Source organism: Ranitomeya variabilis, chromosome 8, assembly GCF_051348905.1.
Source record: "Ranitomeya variabilis isolate aRanVar5 chromosome 8, aRanVar5.hap1, whole genome shotgun sequence".
NCBI classification, from domain to species: Eukaryota; Metazoa; Chordata; class Amphibia; order Anura; family Dendrobatidae; genus Ranitomeya; species Ranitomeya variabilis.
The window spans coordinates 206,141,121-206,166,437 of record NC_135239.1 but is presented as its reverse complement, the minus strand read 5'-3'; the positions used below and the strand labels follow the sequence as shown (position 1 = coordinate 206,166,437).

General features: G+C 46.9%; 1 protein-coding gene across 1 annotated transcript; it reads right to left on the bottom strand.

Annotated features, from left to right (window-relative positions):
- Nucleotides 1-1,462: 1,462 nt before the first annotated feature.
- On the bottom strand, nt 1,463-20,404 carry ARIH2 (ariadne RBR E3 ubiquitin protein ligase 2). The gene is made up of 15 exons (XM_077276518.1): nt 20,215-20,404; nt 13,497-13,865; nt 11,299-11,366; nt 9,449-9,512; nt 8,535-8,682; nt 8,320-8,441; nt 7,298-7,407; nt 6,713-6,830; nt 4,536-4,586; nt 4,000-4,021; nt 3,658-3,809; nt 3,410-3,553; nt 2,999-3,067; nt 2,834-2,917; nt 1,463-2,086 (listed from the first exon to the last, which is right to left on the bottom strand). Exons 2-15 carry the CDS (start codon nt 13,749-13,751, stop codon nt 2,015-2,017), a joined length of 1,479 nt encoding a protein of 492 aa, XP_077132633.1. The 5' UTR covers nt 13,752-13,865; nt 20,215-20,404; the 3' UTR covers nt 1,463-2,014.
- Nucleotides 20,405-25,317: the final 4,913 nt, after the last annotated feature.

Here is a 25,317-nt window from a genome sequence, read left to right as displayed (position 1 = left end):
ACGGGGAACGGCGCAGAAGCTGCATCTAAAAATATCTGCAATCTTGGACTTATCAAAACAGAGCGGCGGCGCCTTCCTGAAGAATCGCATTCCCCTGGAGATAACGGCAGAGAGGAGCTGGTGTTTGTCAAATCCCACACAGTTCTCAGCTCGGCGGTGGCACGACCCGCTGGGTATTTATAGCCGCACATTCGGTGAGGTGTCGTCCGCCCCCTCCTAATCCCAGCGCATTCTCATTTATCTATGATGGGCACAGAGAGGCCGCTGGAGGATATGGGCACCGGCACCAAAGGGGCAGAGCCTGCGCTAAACAGCAGAAAGGAGTCACCTGCAGGAACCGTGCTGCATAGAGGACGCACAGTCCATTACTCCAGCAACTGATAGACTGGAATCATCTTAGTCCAGCAAATAGGGGCAGTATAAGAAACATGGGGGTTCGCTGTGGTGGTCCCCATCAAGATGAAGAGTCCGGCACTAGTCACATCCCATACTTTTCTTCAGTGCCTTCACTCGGAATTTGCAAAATTATCTCCAGAACAGTCCGGCCTCACAATCTAATCAGGCCCCTCTGGGTGTGACGGACATGCTCCATGCTGCCCCCATCATCTCTCAGGTGGGGGAGATCTTGTGCATGTGCTTCGTTCTCCGCTGCCAGCTGGGCAGGACACGGTGTCACTATTGTGCATGGACACCGCGCAGATGAAGCACAGGGAGGAATCCGAGCAGCATTTCGATTGTCGAGTGCGGACGTAGGCAGCTTGGGGAAAGCTACTCACTCCCAGGGAGCTGAGATAACAGAGTAGTGTGGAACTGATGACTGCCGGACTAATCAGATCATTTGCATATACTGATAAAAGTTGCTTTTGTGGATCATTCTAGACTACTGCAGTGCTGGAGTATGGCTCCAAGTCATTACGAAACGACCTGCCAAGTTCCCTTTATTTGAAAGAAAAAAACTAATGGAATACCCCTTTAAGGGCTGTATAAATCAGAGCTCTGTGCATGGACTGGCTGGCGGCTCTCTGGTCCATAGCGTCAAAGCTGCATAGAAATACATGGAGCGGTCTAGAGAGGCGCCGGCCAGTCCGTGCACTGAGGACCGATCTTGCTCCATCATCTGACTGTGCCATAAGAGTGAATTCAGATATGGCAGATCTCCTGCAATTTGTCTGACTACCCCATTTTGCAGTAATCTGTCCACCAACCAGGTGAACGGAGCCAATTTGTTTCCGATATACCCCCTAATACTTCTCACAGCTGAGCATTTGCTTCCATTACAGTTCAGTTTCAGCTACCTGCGCTGATACATTGCAGCAGAAAGACATGCGCTGTCATGTCCGTGTAGTATCATTCCTAAGAAAGGACAGTCAATAAAGGAGACTCATCATCCGAGACCCCCAGATTATTTTGCTTACATCCGGGCTGCAAAGGAAAAAAAAAAAAAAAAAATCTGCACGTTAAGTGTTTTTAAAAAGTGTTTTTTTTTTTTTTTGTAATTCTATTTTTTCTGTATAATTGTACAACAGTTCAAAATGACAGTTTGCATAATAACTATTCTATTAACAGCCATTCAAAAAATTGAACTACTTTTCCAACACTTGCCATCCGGAACAAAAAAGGTAAAAAAAAGATGATCAAAAAAAGAAAAAGGAAGATCAACCCTTTCACTGCCCAAACAATTCTCTGCAGGATGGTGGAGCACTGGAAGGGTTAAACAACAAGGAAAAAGGAAGGAAGGGGGAAAAGTAAAAAAAAAACCATGGAAAAGAGCAAAGTCTGGAACGGTCAGCCTCTTACGGCATCTACTAGGGTAAAGGAAGGCGCCTGGGGCTGTTAAGAAAAACGTGTAAGAGGAGGAAAAAATACAAACGGACAACGTTCCAAAATTAACGAGCGGGGTAAGAAAAGTGGATTCTCTGATTTTCGTCACATTCCTCAGAGCTTCTGGGTTTCTTTGCAGAATCGGTTCCTCCACAACATGCGCTCGCTGCTCCCAGGGACAACGCTCCAGCCTTTATGTATCATGGAAATCCTTTAACAAAGTTCTTCTACGCTGCTCGGCTATATGCATCTGATTCTCCAGATCCTGGGGGAGGAACAGGCAGATCAGTCAAAGTCCAGTCTCAATTTAAAAAAATAAATAAATAAAAAACAGGGCTACTTTCTGCAAACAGCAGCGCCACCCCAGTCCATAGGTCATATCTGGTATTGCAGCTCAGTTACTTTGAAGTGAATGGGACGACCAGTGGACAGGGGTGGCGCTTGGTTTCTATAATGAAGCTATATTTTACAACCTTAAGTCCACCCTTGAAAATCACCCACAGAGCTTTAAGGTTCCCTGGAGCCACCACTAAGGGGAGCTGAATGCATACAACATATACATTGGGCTTAAAGGTTTTTTTTTCCCCATTTTAGCTCCTTCATGACGTTATATTTACGTCATATGTCATGTCCCAGACTTTGATGCCGGTTCTAACGTGGAGCCCGCATCTTTCCTCGCACATTAGTCATCATGCGGTCAGGGTCCTCTCTCCTCCTGTACCAGTTGTGACTTGCATTGTTCAAGATTATTGTACTTTTTTTTTTTTATTATGTATACCCCTCCTCACATGTAAAACGCCATGGAATAAATGGCGCTATAATAATAAATAATAATAATGTACCTTTAACAGCCATAGCTGGAGGGGTGCTCCACCCGTGGCTGTTAACCTGTTAAATCCTGCTGACAGGTCCCTGAATTCTGTAAATCTGCATTGCTCTGCTGAAGGTAAAATACGACGCGACAGGCCAAACCTTATGGCTTCAGGTGAAATGGAAAAGCGGCAGCACTCACCCCTCTGTCGTAGCTGTCGGCTCTTTCTACCTTCCAGGAAAGGTTCTCGATCTCGGCCTCCAGCTGGGCCTGCTGATACTCAAACTACAGGTGGAAAGCAGCGAGATGTGAACACGGCGGCACAAACAGAAACCACTAGAGACCGCTCCCCGCTCGTGAACTTACCAGCTTCTTGCGTGGGCCGGACTCCATGTAGTAAGCATAGGGATATGTATATTGCAGAGTGTACCGGCACTGAATGTAGAGGGAAGAGAAACACAAAACTGGCGTTAATGGTGGGACCAACACTCCAGATCTGGAAGCGATGCCCATAGCAATTCACTTCGATCTGTACAGGTCTCCGGCTGGGCTTGTAAAGACGTGCCCGGGAACCTGTATAGGAAATTACTCCGTATACATGAGGAAGGAGTAATATTTCCTACACAGGTTCCTGGGAGGGTCAGAACCACTGCAGGAAAGGAGGAAATGAGGACCAGGGAAGATGCGAGAGGAGACTAGACCCCCGAGTAACATGCAATCAATGACTGATGCCGGACCAGCGGGACCAGATACACTATCCGTGCCGCAATGTCTCACCTTTGCCAGCAGCTTTGCAGCATTTTGCAGGTACTGCCAATCAATCCAGGTGCCAAGGTTGTTCATTACCCGTTCTTGAATCTTCTCCTGAATTTGCTGGTAGGTCTGAGCTTCCAATTGCAGACTCTTATTATGGTTTTCCCACTGCCAGACAGTAAAACAAAGGAGGATAAACCTGGACTTCGCTTATACCTGCACTGACCTGATTGGCCGGTATGATTTTTTTGGACTCTTCTGGCGGATCTTACCCTCTCAAAGTAGAAGAGGTATTTCTTGAGGGCCTCTCTGGCCTGAGCCTGCTGACTCTGGTTCACAATATCGGGGTTTTCTTTATATCGGCTGCACTCGTAATATTCGCTTCCGTGTGTTTTCCAGTCACCAAGGCACATCCAGCAGAAGTCTGACCACACAGAATTACTAGATTATTACGTGAGCAGAAGCAGTTTGCATCTTGTAGCTGTCGGTGCATGCTGGGAGTTGTAGTACTGCAACAGCAGAATGGGGCCACTGCTCTACAGTAATGGCAGCGCTAACCACAGATACACACATGTAACGTTATCTATCACCGCAATATATATGGAGACACTTACCGTGCTTGCACTTCGAGCATTGCTGTAAGAGATTAAGCATAGTGTTACATGAGGGTCATCAAACACTAGGGTCACGGGCAAGGTTTAATGGCGGATTCTGTCAATCGATATTTGCTCCATAAATGTTTAAGAAAAGGAGGCCAACAAGAGGCAACACAGCATCCCTAGACATCACATATTTCTGGCATATATGAGGGATGAGCCAAACGTCCAAGGATATGATCGGTGGGGGTCTCACCTCTGGGACCCCCACCGATCCAGAGAATGAAGGGGCTAAAGTGATGAACACAACAGTCTAGCACTGCACAGCCGTACTGCTGCCACACATCAGAGCAACGCATTCATAGCAATGGTGACATTCTGGAATTTCCTGTATGTTCGGCCTGAGGAAAACAGACGATACAACCACTGAATATAATATATGGCACATCGTAGCCCCATGCCATCACTGTATGAGCAAAGAATACAGAACGGCGCAATACTCAACAGTCAGACTAATGGCTTAACAAATGCACGTATAGTTCATTATTACTCACCATGTGGTTGCAACCTCCATTTTTTTCAATACAGATATTGCACTTGGGGCACTATAAAAAAAATAAATAAATATATGAATGTGTATATGTAATACATATACAGTGGCATGTAAAAGTTTGGGCACCCCTGGTTAAAATCACTGTTATTGTGAACAGCTAAGAAAGCTGAAGATGAAATTATCTCTAAAAGGGCTAAAGCTAAACATGACATTTCCTGTGTATTTTAGGCAAGCAAAAAAAAATAAAAAATGATATATACTGTATATTTTTTTATTACAAAGAGGAAAATGGACCGATGCAAAAGTTTGGGCACCCTCATGGTTAGTACCTAATAGCACCCCCTTTCGCAGGTATCACAGCTTGTAAATGCTTTTTGTAGCCAGACAAAAGTCTTTCAGTTCTTGTTTGAGAGATTTTCATCCATTCTTCCTTGGAGAATTCCTACAGTTCTGTGCGATTCCTGGGTCGTCTTGCTTCCTCTGTTATTTTGAGGTCTAGCCACAAATTTTCAATGATGTTCAGATCAGGGGACTGTGAGGGCCATTGTAAAACCTTCAGCTTGCGCCTTTTGAGGTCGTCTATTGTGGATTGTGACATGTGTTTAGGATCATTCTCCTTTTGTAGAAGCCATCCTCTTCCTCTTTTCATCTTCAGCCTTTTTACGGATAGTGGTATGCTTGCATCAAGAATTTGTAGAAATTTCATTGAGTCCCTTCTTATCTCTACCCGTGAAATGTTCCCTGGGCAATTGGCTGCAACACAACCCCAAACCATGATTGATCCACCCCATGCTTAACGGGTTGGCAAGATGTTCTATTCCAGAAATTCTGTGCACTTTTTTTTCTCCACACAAACCTGTGATCATTGTGGCCAAAGTTCTATTTTAACCTCATTGGCCCACAGGACTTGATTCTAAAATTCCTCATCTTGTTTAGATCTTCTTTTGCATACCTCTGATGCTTAATTTTATGGTGAAGACACAGGAGAGGTTTTCTTCTGATGACTCTTCCATGAAGGCCATATTTGTGCAGGTAGAGCAATGTACCACAACTCGAGAGTCTGCTAAATCTTTCTGAAGGTCTTTTGCAGTCAAGCGGGAGTCCCGATATACCTTTCTAGCAATCCTACGAGCAGCTCTCAAGCAAATTTTGCTTGGTCTTCCAGACCTTATCTTTACCTCCACTGTTCCTGGTAACTGCCATTTCTTAATTTAATTTCGAACTGAGGAAAGGGCAACTTGAAAACACTTTGCTATCTTCTCATAGCCTTCTCCTGCTTTGTGGGCCTCCACCATTTTGGTTGATGTTTTTTGGCACAAGGTTAGAGGCTGGGTTTTTATAAAGATGGGAAATTTGCATCACCTGGCCTTTCCTAAAGAAAATAGTGAACAAGCCATAATCCTAACAGGCTTATTAAGGTCTGAAACCTTGATCAAAGTTATCATTTCATCTTCAACTTTATTAACTGATCACAATTAACAGTCATTTTGACCAGGGGTGCCCAAACTTTTATATGTCACTGCATATCTATATTCAAAGTAAGGATACGTAGCATTACACACTTGATTGCTCGAGTTAAGGCCCCATTCAGACGTCCGTGTATCATGGTCCGAGTACGGACCATGAAGAGCACTGACCGGGGGCCTCCTGACCCGAACTGAACACCCTGATCTACGCCTAAGAGACTGGTCCGTACTTTGACCTGTGACACACGGTTGTCTGAATGAGGCCTTGCATTGTCAGTTTCAGTCGTTCTCACTTTTTACCATACAGAGAAAATCCAATATGAATAAAGGGTTAACTAGAATGAGGATGAGATTTTCTGGAACTTGTGGTTTTACAATACAGGGAGCCGGCAATTACCGTTGAGGTGACGCCGGATCGCTGACCGCCAGCTCTGACACTGCTGCTGGAAATGCCAGTCTCTCTTTGTGCCAGTGCTGGAGTCAGTGATTTGCACGCCCCTTCCTGTATGTTGCAGATCAGGATGAGCCCAGATGATTGACAGTTTTTGTGATAAGTGTTCATCACCGGGGGTGCCACTGCTGAGATCCCAATGGAGAACTATCGACTACTGCACCGTACAAATGGGTCCGAGGAGCGGGACCCCCAGAGCTATCAGACACTGGGGATTGGTTTTGATGGTGGGACAGCCCCTCTAAGCTCTGCACATCTTACGTCTTTAGTGTGAGCGCTGATGTAGTTTGCCGTTTCCGAGTCGTCGGCACATTTCGTTAGCCACTTCCGGATGGTGGCGCAGTCTGTGGGGGCATGGTACATTTGGCGGCACCGGAAGCTGATGACATAACATGTAGAGAGATTACAAAGCATGGAAAATGATAACTGCGTACAATAGCAGACGCTGCGCCGTATATGAGAGATCAATGGTTATATCTATTATTGGAGAAAACGTTTTAAAACAACAGCCCAGTGCAAAAGGGTCAAAGCAAAGGCAGGAGATTTATAGACAGGAGCCCTTTATAAATGGTCACGACAGACGATGCAAGTTCTCAGACTTTTTCCTGACACAGTAACCCATTTGGGTCTGAAGGTCTCTTGCTGGATATTTCAGTTCTGTGCCAAATGATTTGAGCCCACAATGCATTACTCTGCAATATATGCTGCTAGATGTGGTGGTCCGGCCCACCGGAGGCCCCTAATTTATAATGGTTTCCATTTGTTCAAAGAGAAAACCAATCGGAACCCAATGTACAATGTGGCCGTAACAGGTGTCTATTGCACTAGGATTGGAGAACCACTTACCAGAAGACCTCGCTGCACCTATTGCACTGCACTCGCCGAGCCTTCGGCTCCTGAACCTGTATGACCATGGGGCAGTCAGCACCGGGGCAGAGCTGCAGCTGGTAGTGGCTCTGGGGGAGGAAACGAGAACAACAAATCATTCCTCACCTTCATATCGCTATGGGAAAACTGATTTTTAATAGGGAACCTGACGAGGATATTTTTCTTCGAAACACTCGAAAATATAGTTAGAAGATTAAGGTGATTGACCGTTATCTCCATCACCTGGAGTGGCACTGGGAGAAGCCATCATTGGGCGCTCCGGACTACAATGGTCTCCGGCAATGATCCGAACTATAACTTTTTTCTCTTTTTAATACCTTTTCTGCAACACTGGAGCATTTCAAAGAAAAATAAAACTAGCTGCAATCGTGATTCGGATAGCATGAATCAACTGACAAGTTTCCGCAAAGGCAAGAGAACATATTGCTAGGTTGTGTCATTTTAAGATTGCGGTAGGAATGGCCACTCATCTCCACTGAACTCGAGAAAGAAAGTATCCGTGCCGAGTTCAACCTGAGAATAAGGGGACCCCAGTGCCAATTTCAGAGTCTTTGAGACCCCAGTGCCAATTTCAGAGTCTTTGGGACCCCAGTGCCAATTTCAGAGTCTTTTCCAGCTGCCTGTTTTGAAGTGAAAACCAGCGTAGAGGCTGCAGCACTGAATTTACCCCATATTCTCATGTCAGACCCCAGGAAGGTGGCCGGCCTTGTGAATAAAGATGGGATGGCTAACAGCATTTGTTCAAATCGATCCAATGGACGGGACCCCCGAGAACAGCCTCCTACCTCCCAGCATCTGTGGCTCTTTTGATTAGCCAGCCTGGCACGATGTCTTTGCGTCGTGAATGGCTAAACCACAGAGGAGTCGTGGATGCCGGGAGGTCATAGATGGTTCACAGGGCTCCTGTACAGCTGCAGTGTAAAGCACGAGGGATAGAGCCTCTCATCATCCCTAATAATGGTAGCTCTAATGACACATACCTCTACATAGTCCCTGAAAAGATATCGCTTGTATTTGTCCTTCAGTTCTTCATTAGGCAGTAATGGAAAAACAAAATCTTCTGGCGTTCGGAGCAAGCATTCCTGGGCCATGCAGGAGATCCCTGGGGAAAGCAGAATTAGACGGAAGGTGGAAATGATGGATCAAGGTCTTAACGAAAAAGCAGAAAGCACAAAACGTCAGGTAATGATCTTACCAACGCCGACTCCATCTTTCACTAGAACTGTGCAATGCTGCTCCCAACAGCTGCGGCAAAACTGGTGCTGACAGGCGAGAGACAGCAGGTTCTCCTTCCGGACGAACTGCATGCAGACTGCGCAGTGATGGGAGGAATGTGCCATGACCTGAGGATGAAGAGCGAAGGGCAAGCTCAGACTGCAGATCACACTCTATAGACACTGGTGGGAGACGGAAATATCGCCGGTAACCCAGTCTACTGCCCTACAGAGGAAGACTCAAAAAGGTGGATTCCCAAGATCTTTAGTAGTTAAAACTGCAAAAGGCTACTGGCCACCTCTGCAATTTTTCAGTGCTGGCTGTCTTCTAGGCGAGGAACGTAGCACTTACAAGCTCTTTTCTTCAGGGATTGTAAGTGCTGCTCTGAAGATGGCCGGATTTCTGGATTCAGATGCCTTCGGTGCACCTGAGCACCTCGGATATTGTAGAGGCAGTGTTGCAGAATTGGAAAGCGGATGGTTCGGACCAGTGGCACCTACATGCCAATGGTCCACCAAGCATGAAGCCCGGAGGTAGGGGAGTGGTGCACTCCTGATTGAGGACAATCCTTTTAAAAGGGCTCGTCCAGGACCTAGATGAATTATGCCAGAACAGACCATCAATATCAGGCGAGTGGGGGTTTGAGATCCAAAATCCTAACAGGCATGTAAACAGTGTAAGGAGCCAGAACAGCACAGCTCTGCACACTGCACACACATGCAAGCAGCCAGTTGTAGTGGTGCCAGATGTTGTACGGCCACCGATCAGATATGGATGACCTTCGGGTACATTAACTGCAGACTCCCACCACTTCTGCCTAAGCATCTGAAGGATCTGGATGGAGACCATTAATCAGGACAATAAGAAATGCAGAAAAGTATACAAAGTGCTCACATGTTTAGACGATAGCGGCTGTACCCTGGCGTCAACCGACAACTGGACAGAATTCAGTTTATGCCTGGAAAGAAAAAAAACAAAAAAACAATGAGATCATTAGGAGGCATGCGGTGAGGACGAGCGTGCACGGCCAGCAAGTTCTGCTCTTAAAAAAAAAAAAAAAAGTCTTCATTCAGAACACAGGGAGGAAAAGCTGATCATACAATTTAGATTAATGTTGGCCAAATCTTTGATCTAATGAGCTTTATGCGCGCCTCCCAGAGAGAAAAAGGATCGGACAGCTGGATTTTAACATGTCCAATCCTTTAGTTCTCCAGGAACATAAACCATACAGGGTATACAGCCGTAAAAAGCTGAACTTCGGCAGAAAGCCACCTCCCCATATACACGATCGCTCACCCTAGAGTTCATGTGTTATCAGCAGGGAGATGTCTGGCAGCCGCTTATCCAAGAAAAGGAAAAGATTGAGAGTTCAAATTCTTAAGTGCTAGATCCTCCTCTCCCCTGACTATCTGTCGGGGGTCCGTCATACACATTAGATGATCGGCAGGTTTGGACGACCTTCATCTAATGTGTATGGGAGAAACCACGCAGGTAATGTGTGTCGTCAGTTCTGCAATTATGAGCCCCCTAGTAGCCAAAAGTAGAAAAACAGAAACCCCTGTAATGAGCATCTCACAATGGTACTCCTGTATAACACTACAGGAAAGGGAGAGCTTGCCAAGCATTTCCCCTAGTCAGAAACACATTTTAAGGGTCCAGCAGTGGATTCCCTCGTACATGGATATTTGTCAAGGTTTGTCCAAATAAGATAAGCCAGACTCTGGCCCGGTCTGGGGGAAAGGTCTCATTTTGTAAATTGATTTCTTATTACTCACCGTAAAATCCTTGTCACGTCACATACATTGGGAGACGCAAAGGTCTTGGGTTATAGCTGCTGTAAGCCAAGGTCTCGGAGCCTCCCCCAATGGCACGGACAAGAAATACACAACCTCCATTATTAAGGAAGGAGACAGTTCGGCTTTTATGCTACGGCCAGGGCCGGGCAGCGAGTGCTACATACTGAAGACAACAAGCTGTGCAGCCGCAAAGGCCAACTATGAAACAGGAGACAAGCTGAGCTATCTCAGATGACTGCAGGCTCAGCTCTTCAGACTGCGCCATGTCAAGAGGCGACCTCTGTCCAGTCTCCCCTGTATCTGCACTAAGACTCCTTCCCAACCCCAGACCATTACGACGTCATGCAGCTTTTCTTGTATTGATCTTAAGGAAGACGATCAAACCTTCTTCTCCGCATCCAAACTTACAAGATGGAAACAGTCGAGTGATCGGTGTGTGTAGGTTATCTGCATTATTAAGCATTATATTTTGGGGGGTCACAAAAGAAAACCTTTTAGTGCAAATCGATCCTATAATGGAACATTGATTTTCACGTGCAAGGTGCAGAAATCACAGGAAATGTCAGTAGGAGACTTAAGAGACCTTAAAGGGGTTTTCTATTTTCAGTAAACTATTGTCCCCAAGTGCAATTTAATGCATAAAAAAAAGCAAAAAACAAAAACAATACCAAGCTTTACTTAGCCTCCCCGAGTCCAGTGTAGTTTCTGCACAACTGCCCCGGTCTCTGCTGGTTGTCTGCAGCGCTGACCAGCTTTGCCACTGAGCTCAGTGGTGCTCCTGATGCAAGTTCAGTGGTTGTCTGCAGACAAACAACAGAGACCGGGGCAGCAGCTGAGTCAGCACAGAACCCAGGGAGGATGAGTACAGAGGTTTAAAATTGCTTTAAAAAGGTGAAGGGGGGAGCTGAAGCTTCAGCAAGTGAACACTGGGAGAACCTGGACACCCACCGCTCTAATATTTCTGAGACTTGCCAATGAAAGTGAACCAAGATGAGTTTCGCCACCGAATGGGATACCTGGAGGGAAAAAAAAAAAAATGTTAAATAATATTATGCAATTCCATAACTCCAGTATCCTATAACTTAGAAAATATGACAGTCCAGCAGACACAGAACCTCATAATAATCTGGTGCCGAGACTTTCCCAATTACAGCTTTGCTCCCAATATCATCATGGCTGCCGTTATTAACGGGTTGTGTGATTGCAAATTCCAGTGTTTTTGCAGCAAGTGAATAGCCCTTATTCTTTATGAGTGCCCAATAATCTGTTATATCTGATAATCCAGGTCCCGTTGGTGCTGGATTTTACAGTATAATCTGTTCACTTGTGCATACACCGAGTGTGTTTCAGCCCTAGAGAAGACTTCTGAGTAATGGAGGGAGAAAAGTGGACGAGGAGAACATACAACCGCCATACAGATGTTATAGGAAAAGCGAGCTGCTGATCCCACCGGAGACGACAGTCATCGTTACAAGGGGTCACGGTGATGACACGCACGATGGGGATCTGATGAGTCCGATTAGGCAGGATCATAGTACGCCGTCACATCCCAAAGGCAGTTACTTACTCGGCAGAGATATGTGCGCTGCAATATAAGACCCCCAAGACATGAAGGCAGCGATGCACTATTATGTGAGGCTGCACGAGATGCGGGCGCTGGAGGATGTCCCTGATCTCGAGGACTGGCACACAGCTAATAAGCCGTTATGTAACCTCCTAATGCGGCACATAACGTGTCTGATGCCACTGAGCTCGTATAGGAGACTCGGAGAGGTGGCCGTATTAATGGAGGGTAAATGGACTCATCCTGAGCAGTATTCACACCCAGCAGTCATGGGATCCCATAACTGTCCTAAAAACCTATCAAGATTAACTCGATCAGACAAAGAAATATGGAGGTAACAGGTGAGAGGGAGATATTTAATAGGGTTGCACCAAGTATACAAATTATCCCCTAATTAATCACTGGGATCCACGAGAACAGGGCTTGATGGGATAACTTACATAATTGGTGCAACCCCTTTAAAAAAAGTGGTTTCTTCAAAAGGGACACCTTTAGCCAATTGCCCTACAGCTTATATTTGCACCCATACACAGAAGATGAATATCAGACATTGTCCCAAACTTCGGCACCTATCATAATGCAATGTGTGTTTGTCCAAAAAGAGTGCATGCTACAGTTGGGGAGGTGCATGTGTAGCCCGCAGCCGCCATCATGTGCGCATCTTATTGCCTGTATAATGAAAAGTTTTGCACGTTTGCAATATACCGTATTATCATTTTCAAAGTTTCACCACTCAAAAGACACTTACTTGCTGTCAGTGAATGGAAAACATTCTCGCTTGCACTTTAACGCTATGTGCACACGGTGAGGATTTGCCTGCGGATCCACAGCGGATTGGCCGCAGTTTTCCACCAGGTTTACAGTACCATGTAAACCTATGGAAAACCAAATCCGCGGTGCCATGCTGTGGAAAATTCCACGCAGAAACGCAGCGGTTTATTTTCCGCAGCATGTCAATTCTTTGTGCGGATTCCGCAGCGTTTAACACCTGCTCCTCAATAGGAATCCGCAGGTGAAATCTGAACACAAAACGCAGGAAATCAGCGGTAAACGGCAGTGCGTTTTACCTGCGGATTTAGCAAAAACGGTGCGGAAAAATCCGCAACGTGGGCACATAGCCTCAAACTGATCACCTCCTACAGGCACTGTTTCTTTAAGAGGATCTTCGGCAAAGAAACAGCTTAAAAATTGGTGTAACTTGCTTCAACAATACACCGTTGCTCTCGTTTCCTGCAGCACCAGCTTTCCATCACAGGGACGTGTGACCGCTACAGCCAATTGCTATATCGTGATTAGCTGCAGGCGTCACATGTCACTCAGTCGTGAGAGACAGACTGGCACAGGAGCTGTACCCTTTTTACTTTTTTTTGCACACAACTCTGAGCCAAATTACTTTTCTGTGCAACACCTTTAAATGCATCCATGAATATTTCCATTCACTTACAGCAAGCAAATACACTGGGAATAGTGCAGAGTTAAAGCACAAAAGCTGGAAAACTTTAAATAAAAGTTTCATTAATGTACAAGCATACAACAATCATGACATACCCCTCCACAGCTATGGCAGGCGATGTGCTCTCACCTTTACCAGAGACGCCAGGCTCGCCATCTGCTCATTGAGTGCACTCTCGGACTCCCTGTAGGTGAGGCAGGTAAACTGATATTCCTCAGGGTCAAAAGAGTCGGCCCCCTGCTGCTCCACGTCGTTAGCAACCCCCACATAGTAGTCCTCTATGTCTCCGGGGTCCTCGTCTTCCTCTTCATCCTCCTCCTCTTCGCAATTAGGGTCGTAGTCTTCATTGCTGTCTGATCCTTGACTGTTCATATCTACAGACATTTTACCATCAGGGGTCGGAGGGGGTGGAAACTAAAGCTACAAAATCCTGTGCATGACCCCCCTCACAGCAGGACGTAGGGCTGGAGTCTGGCACCCATCTGGGGTTGTAGTAGTCTGAAAAACATAAAAAGGAACAACAACAAAAAGTCAGTACATTATAGGAGGAGGCCATAAAGGCACTGACTACAGGCAGCGATCTATACATCAAATTACTTTATGACTTCCAGAACGGAAAATGACACACCCCGATGGCCTCCAGCTGTTGCTGCACGCTGGGGGTTGTAGTTAAGCAACTTTGTTGTTTGTTTTTTTTGTTTTTTAAACCCTTCATTCATTGGTTGCAAAAATAAAAACTTTTCCCAACATAAAAAGATCAGATGACCGCCACAGACATATGGAACGATCAAATTTTTAAGGCTATGTTCACACTTTGCAGTTTTTGCTGCGGATCCGCAGCGGATTTGACGCTGCGGATCCGCAGCAGTTTTCCATGCAGGGTACAGTACAATGTTACCCTATGGAAAACAAAAACCGCTGTGCCCACATTGCGGAAAATCCCTGAAAAAAAACGCGCGGAATTGCTGCGGAAAAAAAGAAGGCGCATGTCACTTCTTTCTGCGGATTCCGCTGCGGTTTTCAACATGCACCAATAGGAAAGTGCTGTTGAAAAACCGCAGAGGAATCCGCAGAAGAAACCGCAGGAAAATCCGCAGTGCGGTTTTGCACTGCGGTTTTCCAAATCCGCAGCAAAAAAAGCAAAGTGTGAACAAGCCCTAACAGTGTTTTTGCCACTTTAATAAGGGGTAAATAATGTTGGGAGCACTTGGAAATGAATATCCAGAGCAGCGCTCACAATTCAGCTGGTTGATAATGGAAACAGTGAACAGCGGGACTGGTGTAAATGATGTCACTGGCAGCCACTGAACAAGAGAGGGGGTCACAGCGTTATCAATCAGGTGGGGAAGGTCCAGGTAAGACAACTGTTCAAAAAAAGCTCTAAAGTTAACAGATCCATGTCATTAAGGGCTGGAAAGCCTTTATAACTGCCTTTCCCCCAATGGGAAGACTGACCACTGCAATAAACTAGCGCCAAGCCCCTCGTGATCTCAGGATTAGTGTGGGGGTCTTCACAAATCCTAGCAACAAGCTATTACTTTAGAGGATGGGAATATCCTTTTAAAAAGGATGGATGCATAATCAACGTGATAAATATATGGGGATTGGACCACAGGGACTCCATGGAGAGCGAGAACAGGGGTCCTAAAGTCGTTTTCTGCATGAATTAAGGGTTAGTTCACATATGAGACCACAGCTCCATTCACTTCAATGGACCTGTAGTAGCCGTAGTCAAGAATGTACGAACCCAGCTGCCATAGACTGTGAAAGGACTAGTGGTCTTCCATGCTCCTTTTAAAACACAGGGGACACTGACATCTATGGTGGTCCACTGAGCAATAATTTATCACCTATCCATGTCTATAGACCAACCTCTTTAGGGTACATGTTCACACGTGGCATTTTCTAGCTTTTTTTTCTGCAGCAAAATGCTGAGTTAAATATGCAAGTTTTATGTGGGTTTCTTTTCGCATTCATTTGAATGGGTGTAAAAAAAGCGGAAAAACCGCTGGAAGAAAAAAAAAAAAAAAAAAAAAAAAAAAACCATCCCACAGCTCAAAAAACAAGCGTGGGCACAAGATTTTTGTAAACTCTCAGTTTTCTGGTACGGTAAAAACAAACATGCCTCAACAAGCCACACAAAGTACGCCTGCGCCGAAGCGTGAAGACAAGAAGAGAACGTCATCATAAAAAGATGGGAGGCCCCGGACAGTGACACCCATCGGATCAGACCGCCCCCCAGGTGAGTATAATCTAACCTCCTTTTCTCATCTTTCAGGATACATCGGGGGCTTATCCCCAGCATTACAGAATGCATTACAGAATGCTGCAGAGAAGCCCCTGATGCCGGTGGGCTTAGCTCATCGTCGATTTTGGGGGTGACAGGTTCCCTTTAAGGGTTTTCAAAATCTGAGACGGTGATGACCCGTCCACAATGTGGGTCCAACACTCGGCACCACCACCGATCAGCAGTCATCCCTTTAATGCACTGGACATCCAAGAAACTACTTCTCCAACTTTCCCCATTATTTCGTCATTTCGGAACCATAAAGTAATTTCACCTCTACCCACAGCGTCAATGTGACAGCTCATTATCACACAGGTCTTATAGAGACTGTATGTAGAGCGGTGAATCATGAAGATGAGGGGCTACATTACACTATAGAGGGGGTATCCATAGGTCATAAGGATACTACAGAGGGGGCAAAGTCTGCGTATCCATGACAGCACCGGCCCGATGCTCTGCAGGTTTTCCCATTATCGTGGTGAGAGCAAAAATCATGGTCCACATCAATGTCTACATGCAAAGTAGACGAAGAACAAGCAGTAAAGCCCCCAATAAACATTAGATTTCTGGTGGATGAATGAACAGGGAGACTCGGCCGACACTCACGTACTCTGTGATGACTCTGGCTTATGTCAAGCAGTCCGAAATCAGAGATGCCAAATCCTTCTCTCCCAATACCATCTGCATATAAGACTGTGAGCCGACCCCGCAGATATTGGTCAACGCTAGTCTAGTGTGTATGGGGTCCCAGAATCCTTAGTAAAACTGCTGCTGCTATGTGGTTGCCAGTACACTAAGCATGCTAGTGTGTATGTGTTATCAGTAAGACTCTTCTTTCTGCCTGCCCCATAAGCGGTGGTCATACGTGTGCACCCCCTCGCCATCCATACAGGAAGCTGCTACCGGACATTTGCTCTTATGGGCAGGGCCGGCTCCAGGATTTCATGGGCCCTGGGCTAAAGAGTCCCGGTGGGCCCCTTTAACACATACCACAATTCATAATGCACGGATACGGCAGAGAAATATAGGTATAGTACAATGCCAAAGGTTTCACTTACTTCTTACATTACATGAGTGATATCTATTGTACATTCTACATTAGCTCAAAACAGGACAGTATAGTCCACTATACAGAATAATGAGCCCCATATATTGCTCCAAACAGAATAATGAGCCCCAAATATTGCCCCATACAGTATAATGGCCCCATATAGTGCTCCATACAGTATAATTGGCACCACATAGTCCTCTATACAGAATGAGCCCCATATAATGCTCCATACAGTATACTGGTCACCACAGAGAGCTCCATACAGAATGAGCTGCATATATTGCTCCATACAGTATATGATCGGCCCCATACAGTATACTGAGTCCCATATATTGCTCCATACAGAATGGGCTCCATATGATGCGCCTTACAGAATGGGTCACATATAATGCTCCATATATAATTAGTCCCATAAGATGCTTCATATATTATTGGCTCCATATACTGCTCCATATGTAATTGGCTCCATAATGAATTGGCCCCATATAATGCTCCCTATAGAATTGGCTTCATAAGATGCTCCCTATATTATTGGCCCCATAAGATACTCCATATATAATTAGCCCCATATACTGCTCCAAATATTAAAAAAATGAAATACTCACCTCTCGTTGCTTGTCGCTGCTCTGGACTCCTCACCGTCGGCGTCTTCCTGCTCTCTGTGGTGCGACTGCTCAGGCAGAGGTCGCACACTGGTGACGTCATCGCGCCCTCTGACCTGACCGTCACAGTCAGAGGATGGAAAACGCTGCAGCGCTGGAACCGGGAGAGGTAACTATCGCAAGTGCCGGGGCCCGGAGCAGGCGGGGGGTCCACTCGCGGGCCCCGGCACTTGCCCAGGTGCTGACGCCGGCCCTGCTTATGGGGTCCCAGCAGTCAGACAATTATGCTAGTCAACTACATAAGAATGATTGGACGTTTTTTCTGCACAAAGCCACCGACAACCCCCCACACACAGCCACCGACAACCCCCCACACACAGCCACCGACAACCCCCCACACACAGCCACCGACAACCCCTCCACACACAGCCACTGACAACCCCCCCCCACACACACAGCCACTGACAACCCCCCCACACACACAGCCACTGACAACCCCCCCACACACACACAGCCACTGACAACCCCCCCCACACACACACACAGCCACTGACAACCCCCCCACACACAGGAGCTTTTCAAAGAGAAGAAAACTTCTGGCAGCTGCTTATCTCCCCTGAAAACAAAGGGATCGGGTGCAGAAATTCAGACTGCTCGATCCTTCCCTACCCAACATCCTCTATGAGGACCCAGACACATCAGATGGTCGCTGCTTTCAAGTTCGGGCAACGGTTATCTAACATGAATGGGTGTTACCCTGTAAGGCTACGGTCATACTGTCAGTATTTGGTCAGTATTTCACATCAGTATTTATAAGCCAAAACAAGGAGTGGAACAATCAAAGAAAAAGTATAATAGAAACTTGTCACAAGTTCTGTATTTATCACACCCGCCTGGTTTTGGCTTACAAATACTAATGTAAAACACTGATGAAATACTGCTAGTGTGAAAGTGGCCTTAAAATGATAGGACCAGTACTTCTCACTAATAAAGGTAACCAGGACCTTTCATTTATTAAGCAAAGCAATGAGTGAATGGCAAAAATGTCATCATAGATCACCGGGTATGTAGTAGAGTTGGCAGAAACCTTTGCCCATCCAGCAGGACACAGGAACACCTACCAAACCTGGGGCCATGACAAGTTACTGCCCACTAACAGAGAGTACAGCCTCTGTCAGAGAGACGCCAAGTCTAGAAGCAAAGAATCCCACAATTCAAGTATGAAAATGATAAAAACAGCATCTAAGCCTGGTGATAACGTAAGCGGAAAGCAATTATGCCAAATACAAACTAGCTACGTTTCTACCTAATAAAGGTCTATCTCCACTTGATATCATAAAACCCAGGAGATCCATAGACCGCCCCTTTTATTACGCCTCAATCACCGCGATAACCAAGTGTGACAACAGAATAACGACGTCATGCAGGAAACATCCGACAGACTCTGTAGACACAGGCGGATGAGCAGCGCCCCTCGTTACTAATTATTAATCATATCCTCAGGGGGTTACACGGATACTTTAAGGAAGCCTCATCCCTCTTTCTGCAATTTTGCTATAAAACCCCCAGTATGACGACACCCTGACATATAGGGAGGAATAGAACTTAAGACATTTGGGGGCTGCTTCTCTTCATTTATAGAGTAGATCCAACCCCAATTATTTAATCCACTGCTAAAGGAAATTCTTGGGCGTTTTTAGCTATTCATAAAGAAAAACCCCTCCTGTAATTAGAATTGTAATGTTTGCTTATGTTGGGGACCCCGATCCTGAGACCCCTACTGATCGCCCAAACCACAGTGCAGCTCCTGCATAAGAGCATTTAGGATCGTTAGAGCCCACGGGTCTGTGCACTGCAGAAAGCACAGACGGGTGGGAGCTGAGGGGTCTGCACTGCATTCTCAGCAATTGTGGGGTCTTCAGACCTGGACCCCATCAGGGGATACTGAGATGTTTCTCCATCGGGCTTCTCTCAGTCGCTAAGAAACTCTGGAACAAAGCTCTGGTATTTGTATGGGGGACAAGTGCAATACGAGAAATTCAGGGCAACCCTGTAAATGGGATCCTGTCTGGCGGGTTCATTAGTTGTCAGACTTCCCTTTAAAAGGAGCTGTCCACAAAATCCTTAACAATAGGGAAAGTGATAAACTTAAAAAGAATCAATAATTACCCATAAATACCCCACAGCTCCAGCGCCACAGTCCTAGCTGGTCTTGGTTCACATTACTGCAGTGTTTATGTGCTGTGAAACCATGTGACCGCTGCAGCCAATCAGTCCCTACATGTATATCTGTGTGGCTGGTGATTGGTTGCAGCAATCACATGATCGCTGCGGTAAAGCAAACACCGATGGGAAGAAAAAGTGGCGCCTGGAGCTGCGAGGGACGTAGGACAGCATTCCTTCATTCTAGGACACTGCCAGCTGTGAGACCTTTCTCCTGAGATCCTAGACCATCCCTTTAAGTGTCGCATCTTTGCACCCGGTCACCTCTGTGCTGCACCGTATGGCGGAAGCCCCCCGGGGTCATAACCTGCACTCAGATAACGCTTTTGCACCTTCTCTGAAGTTGGTGACGTCTCGGTCCCCTGCATTGGGCGTCATGTGACCCGTACACCAGTCATGTGACCCGTACGCCAGTCATGTGACCCGTACACCAGTCATGTGACCCGTACACCAGTCATGTGACCCCATTTTAGGTGGCACCCTAACCCCCCCCCCCCCCCATAAAAGTGAGGTGTGAGCACCCTGCGGTGCCAGTGCAGCCCCATCCTCCCCCTAGTGACCAGTGCTGGTACCACCACATAGAGGGGGCACAGCTGCCCCCCAGCTGTGCCCACTCACTGCTATGTCACCCCTCCCCCATCACGTATCCCCGTCATTCCCACCGCACCCCGCTGCTTATCTCACCAAACAGGGACGGAACTGTGTCCCCCAAGCCGCCAGCAGCGCCGCACGGTCCCGGTGGTAGGCGGCGCTATTCACCCCGAGCGCTCCACCTCCGCCAGCCTCTCCACCGACTGCCTACACAGGAAGTGCTTCGCACCTTCTTTCGTCACTTCCGCTGGGCAGTGCGAACGCTATGACAACATTCGAAGGCGGGGCATGGGCCTCGATGGGGGCGGATCTGCTTTTCTGACCACACCCCCACGTTGTGGGCGTGGCTGAGACTGGAGCGCTCGCACTGGTCACGTGGTGGCGTATAAACAACCGTCTGCGGCTGCGCGATGTGTGTATGCTGTTCCTACTACAAGTCCCAGCAGGGGTTACGTTCCTTAACCCCTCAGAAGCCGGGCTCTATTGGCCTTTAGGACGTTTTTATTCCATTATTTCCCATTGCAGATTTTGCAGAGCTGTAACTTTAAGGTTTTTCCTCAGCAGCAAATTTTGATTTTTTTTTTTGTTTCTCCTCATCTTCCTCTGACAGAGACCGAGATTTCATTGCTTCATCAATTGTGGCGCTTGCGTTTGGGTTGGCTACGACCCCGTGGGTTTCCCTGACGATCGTATCCTTGGTGATGGCAGAACACCGCCATAAAGCGCTGCATCGCGCCATCGTCCTCCGCCCGTCACTCTCTGGTGGTGACGTCTCCGCCCAAAACGCCTCATGACCCCTGAACTGTGGGATCCCGGCCTCTGGGGTTCATGGTGTGCGGCCCTCGCTCCTGTCCTACATACTGGAGGATCAGATCTTCCTCCGATCCCTCTGACTGGATCCACCACCGGACGGCGGCCCATACCAGGGCTCAGGGGGGTCATCCTGGCCACGGACAGCCTCTCACAGCGGGTCATCCTGGCCACGGACAGCCTCTCACAGCGGGTCATCCTGACCACGGACAGCCTCTCACAGCGGGTCATCCTGACCACGGATAGCCTTTCACAGCGGGTCATCCTGACCACGGATAGCCTCTCACAGCGGGTCATCCTGACCACGGATAGCCTCTCACAGCGGGTCATCCGAAAAAAGGACAGGCTCTCACAGCGGGTCATCCTTAAAGTTTGTCCTTAAAGTTTGTGCAGACCAGCTGTGTACTGTCTTTACACTCCTATTTAATGGAAGTCTACAAACACACAGGGTACCTGTGTTATGGAAAACTTCCTGTCTGGTGCCGGTACCCAAGACTTCTTCTCCTGCAACCCTAAATGACTATCGTCCGATAGCCTTAACATCTCACGCTATGAAGGCCTTGGAATGATTAGTGCTTGCTCACTTAAGACCAAGGGTCAATGCTTTTATCGATCCCCTTCAGTTTGCTTACCGACATAGATTGGGGGTGGATGATGCTATTCTTTCTCTGTTACATAGTGTACATTCATTTCTGGAGACTGACGGAACCATGGTGCGAGCGATGTTCTTTGATTTCTCGAGTGCATTTAATTCCCTGCAGCCACCTTTACTACACAAAAAGATGACTGATATGAAAGTGGAGGTGGGGATGAGAAATTGGATAACTGACTACCTATCAGATCGGCCACAGTTTGTACAGATGGGAGCAGTTGTGTCAAGCAGATTATTGAGCAGTGTAGGTGCCCCCCAGGGAACGGTGCTTGCACCCTTTCTATTCACACTGTATACATCAGACTTTCAGTATAAATCTGATCTTTGCCACCTTCAAAAATTTTCGGATGACTCCGTGGTTGTGGGATGTATTAGGGGAGATCGGGGGGGATGAGGAATATAGAAGGGTGGTGTCGAATTTCGTGGATTGGTGCAATGGTAACTATCTACAACTAAATGTTAAGAAAACCAAGGAGTTGGTGGGCAACTATAGCAGGATTAAGTTGGAATGCTTACCGATCACTATTGCTGGGCAGGAGGTAGAGCAGGTGGAGAGTTACAAATATTTGGGGGTCCATTTGGATAGCAAACTGGACTGGAGATGCCACTCAGAGACTGTCTACAAGAAGGGGATGAGCAGACTGTATTTCCTAAGGAAACTGAGGTCTTTTAAAGGGAACCTGTCACCACGTTTTTGGAAGATGGGATAAAAATAGCGTTAAATAGGGGCAGAGGTGGGCGTTACATTAGTGTGTTTGTTATGCGTTTATTACCCACCTAAGTTGCCGAAATACCTTTGCAAAGTCTCCGTTTTCGCCTGTCAATCAGGCTGGTCTGGTCAAAAGGGCGTCTTGTCTTCCCCCAGATTTTGCGTAGTTTTCCGTTGGTGGCGTAGTGGTGTGCGCATGCCCAAAGTCCTGAATCCTCTGCCAGGGGATTTAAAAGAGCGCGCTGTTCGTTTTCATTGGTGATCGGTGGGCGCGGCCATCTTCCTTTGGCCGCGCGTGCGCAGAAGCGGCGCTCTGCTGGCCGCGGCTTCAGGAAAATGGCCGCGGGATGCCGCGCGTGCGCAGATGGATATCGCGGCGGCCATTTTCCTGAAGCCGCGGCCAGCAGAGCGCCGCTTCTGCGCACGCGCGGCCAAAGGAAGATGGCCGCGCCCACCGATCACCAATGAAAACGAACAGCGCGCTCTTTTAAATCCCCTGGCAGAGGATTCGGGACCTTGGGCATGCGCACACCACTACGCCACCAACGGAAAACTACGCAAAATCTGGGGGAAGACAACACGCCCTTTTGACCAGACCAGCCTGATTGACAGGCGAAAACGGAGACTTTGCAAAGGTATTTCGGCAACTTAGGTGGGTAATAAACGCATAACAAACACACTAATGTAACGCCCACCTCTGCCCCTATTTAACGCTATTTTTATCCCATCTTCCAAAAACGTGGTGACAGGTTCCCTTTAATGTGTAATATACATACCACTGATGCATATCAAATATCAGGAGGGGAACACCCTATAAGGGACATAGAAAATAAAAGGGCAGACCTCCACTAATATATATATCCTACAAAGAACTACGGAGTATAAACACCCATCGATTTGTAAAAACAGTAGCAATTTTATTGAGAAACCATATACATAAATAGTAACCAACAATATAAAAAGGACAAGGTACACTTTCAAGCACAAGTATGGCGGAACAGCCACACTGAAAAGTAACACCAAGGGCTTGGAAATGACACGTGCAAATATCTTATAAAAGTAAATTGTTCACTTGGTAGCTGATAGTAATACTTATAAAGTGCATAGTGCTCTACATGAGTGGCAATAATGCCCCAAAGTGAACTGCATCATGAGTCATAAGTCAAACAACATAATAGAAAAGTACAACTCTTCCTGTCATTCTTACCCAAATGTCCTAAGGTGCCAGTGTGTGTCCGATAGCCCCGACGCGCGTTTCGAGGAAGCTCACGCGAAACGCGCGTCGGGGCTATCGGACACACACTGGCACCTTAGGACATTTGGGTAAGAATGACAGGAAGAGTTGTACTTTTCTATTATGTTGTTTGACTTATGACTCATGATGCAGTTCACTTTGGGGCATTATTGCCACTCATGTAGAGCACTATGCACTTTATAAGTATTACTATCAGCTACCAAGTGAACAATTTACTTTTATAAGATATTTGCACGTGTCATTTCCAAGCCCTTGGTGTTACTTTTCAGTGTGGCTGTTCCGCCATACTTGTGCTTGAAAGTGTACCTTGTCCTTTTTATATTGTTGGTTACTATTTATGTATATGGTTTCTCAATAAAATTGCTACTGTTTTTACAAATCGATGGGTGTTTATACTCCGTAGTTCCCTTTAATGTGTGTAGCAAAATGTTAGAAATGTTCTACCAATCTGTAGTGGCAAGTGCCATCTTTTTTGCAATCATATGCTGGGGTAATAGTGTGCGGGCCTCTGATGCTAATAAGCTGAATAAGCTTATCAAAAAGGCAAGTTCTGCTGTCGGCTGCAATCTGGACTCTCTTGAGGAGGTAGTGGAGAGAAGAACTCTGAAAAAGTGTATGGCAATCATGAACAATAATGCACATCCACTATATGAGCTATTCATGAGACAGAAGAGCACCTTCAGTAACCGGCTAATACTTCTGAGGTGTAAGAAGGAAAAATTTAGGAAATCGTTTGTGCCAACTGCTATGGGGATGTACAACAATAACATTAGGGTTAAATCATAAAGGGGATTGTCTACTTTATTTCTTCTACTTTTCAGTTCACCCGCTGTGTTTGTCCTATTCTAATGTATAATGTCCTTCTGTCAACAAAATGTCATGTCAATTATGTAATTCATTTTATGATTCTTATGATGTAAGTTGTGCTGCTGTGATACCATAATTTCCCACGGGATCAATAAAGTGTATCGTATCGTATCGTATCCTGACCACGGACAGCCTCTCACAGGGGGTCATCCTGACCACGGATAGCCTCTCATAGGGGGTCATCCTGACCACGGATAGCCTCTCACAGCAGGTCATCCTGACCACGGACAGTCTCTCACAGCAGGTCATCCTGACCACGGACAGCCTCTCACAGCAGGTCATCCTGACCACGGATAGCCTCTCACAGCAGGTCATCCTGACCACGGATGGCCTCTCACAGCAGGTCATCCTGACCACGGACAGCCTCTCACAGCGGGTCATCCTGACCACGGACAGCCTCTCACAGCGGGTCATCCTGACCACGGACAGCCTCTCACAGCGGGTCATCCTGACCACGGACAGCCTCTCACAGCAGGTCATCCTGACCACAGATAGCCTCTCACAGCAGGTCATCCTGACCACGGACAGCCTCTCACAGCGGGTCATCCTGACCACGGACAGCCTCTCACAGCGGGTCATCCTGACCACGGACAGCCTCTCACAGCGGGTCATCCTGACCACGGACAGCCTCTCACAGCAGGTCATCCTGACCACAGATAGCCTCTCACAGCAGGTCATCCTGACCACGGATAGCCTCTCACGGCAGGTCATCCTGACCACGGACAGCCTCTCACAGCAGGTCGTCCTAACCATGGATAGCCTCTCACAGCGGGTCATCCTGACCATAGATAGCCTCTCACAGCAGGTCGTCCTAACCATGGATAGCATCTCACAGCAGGTCATCCTGACCACGGATAGCCTCTCACAGCAGGTCGTCCTAACCATGGATAGCCTCTCACAGCA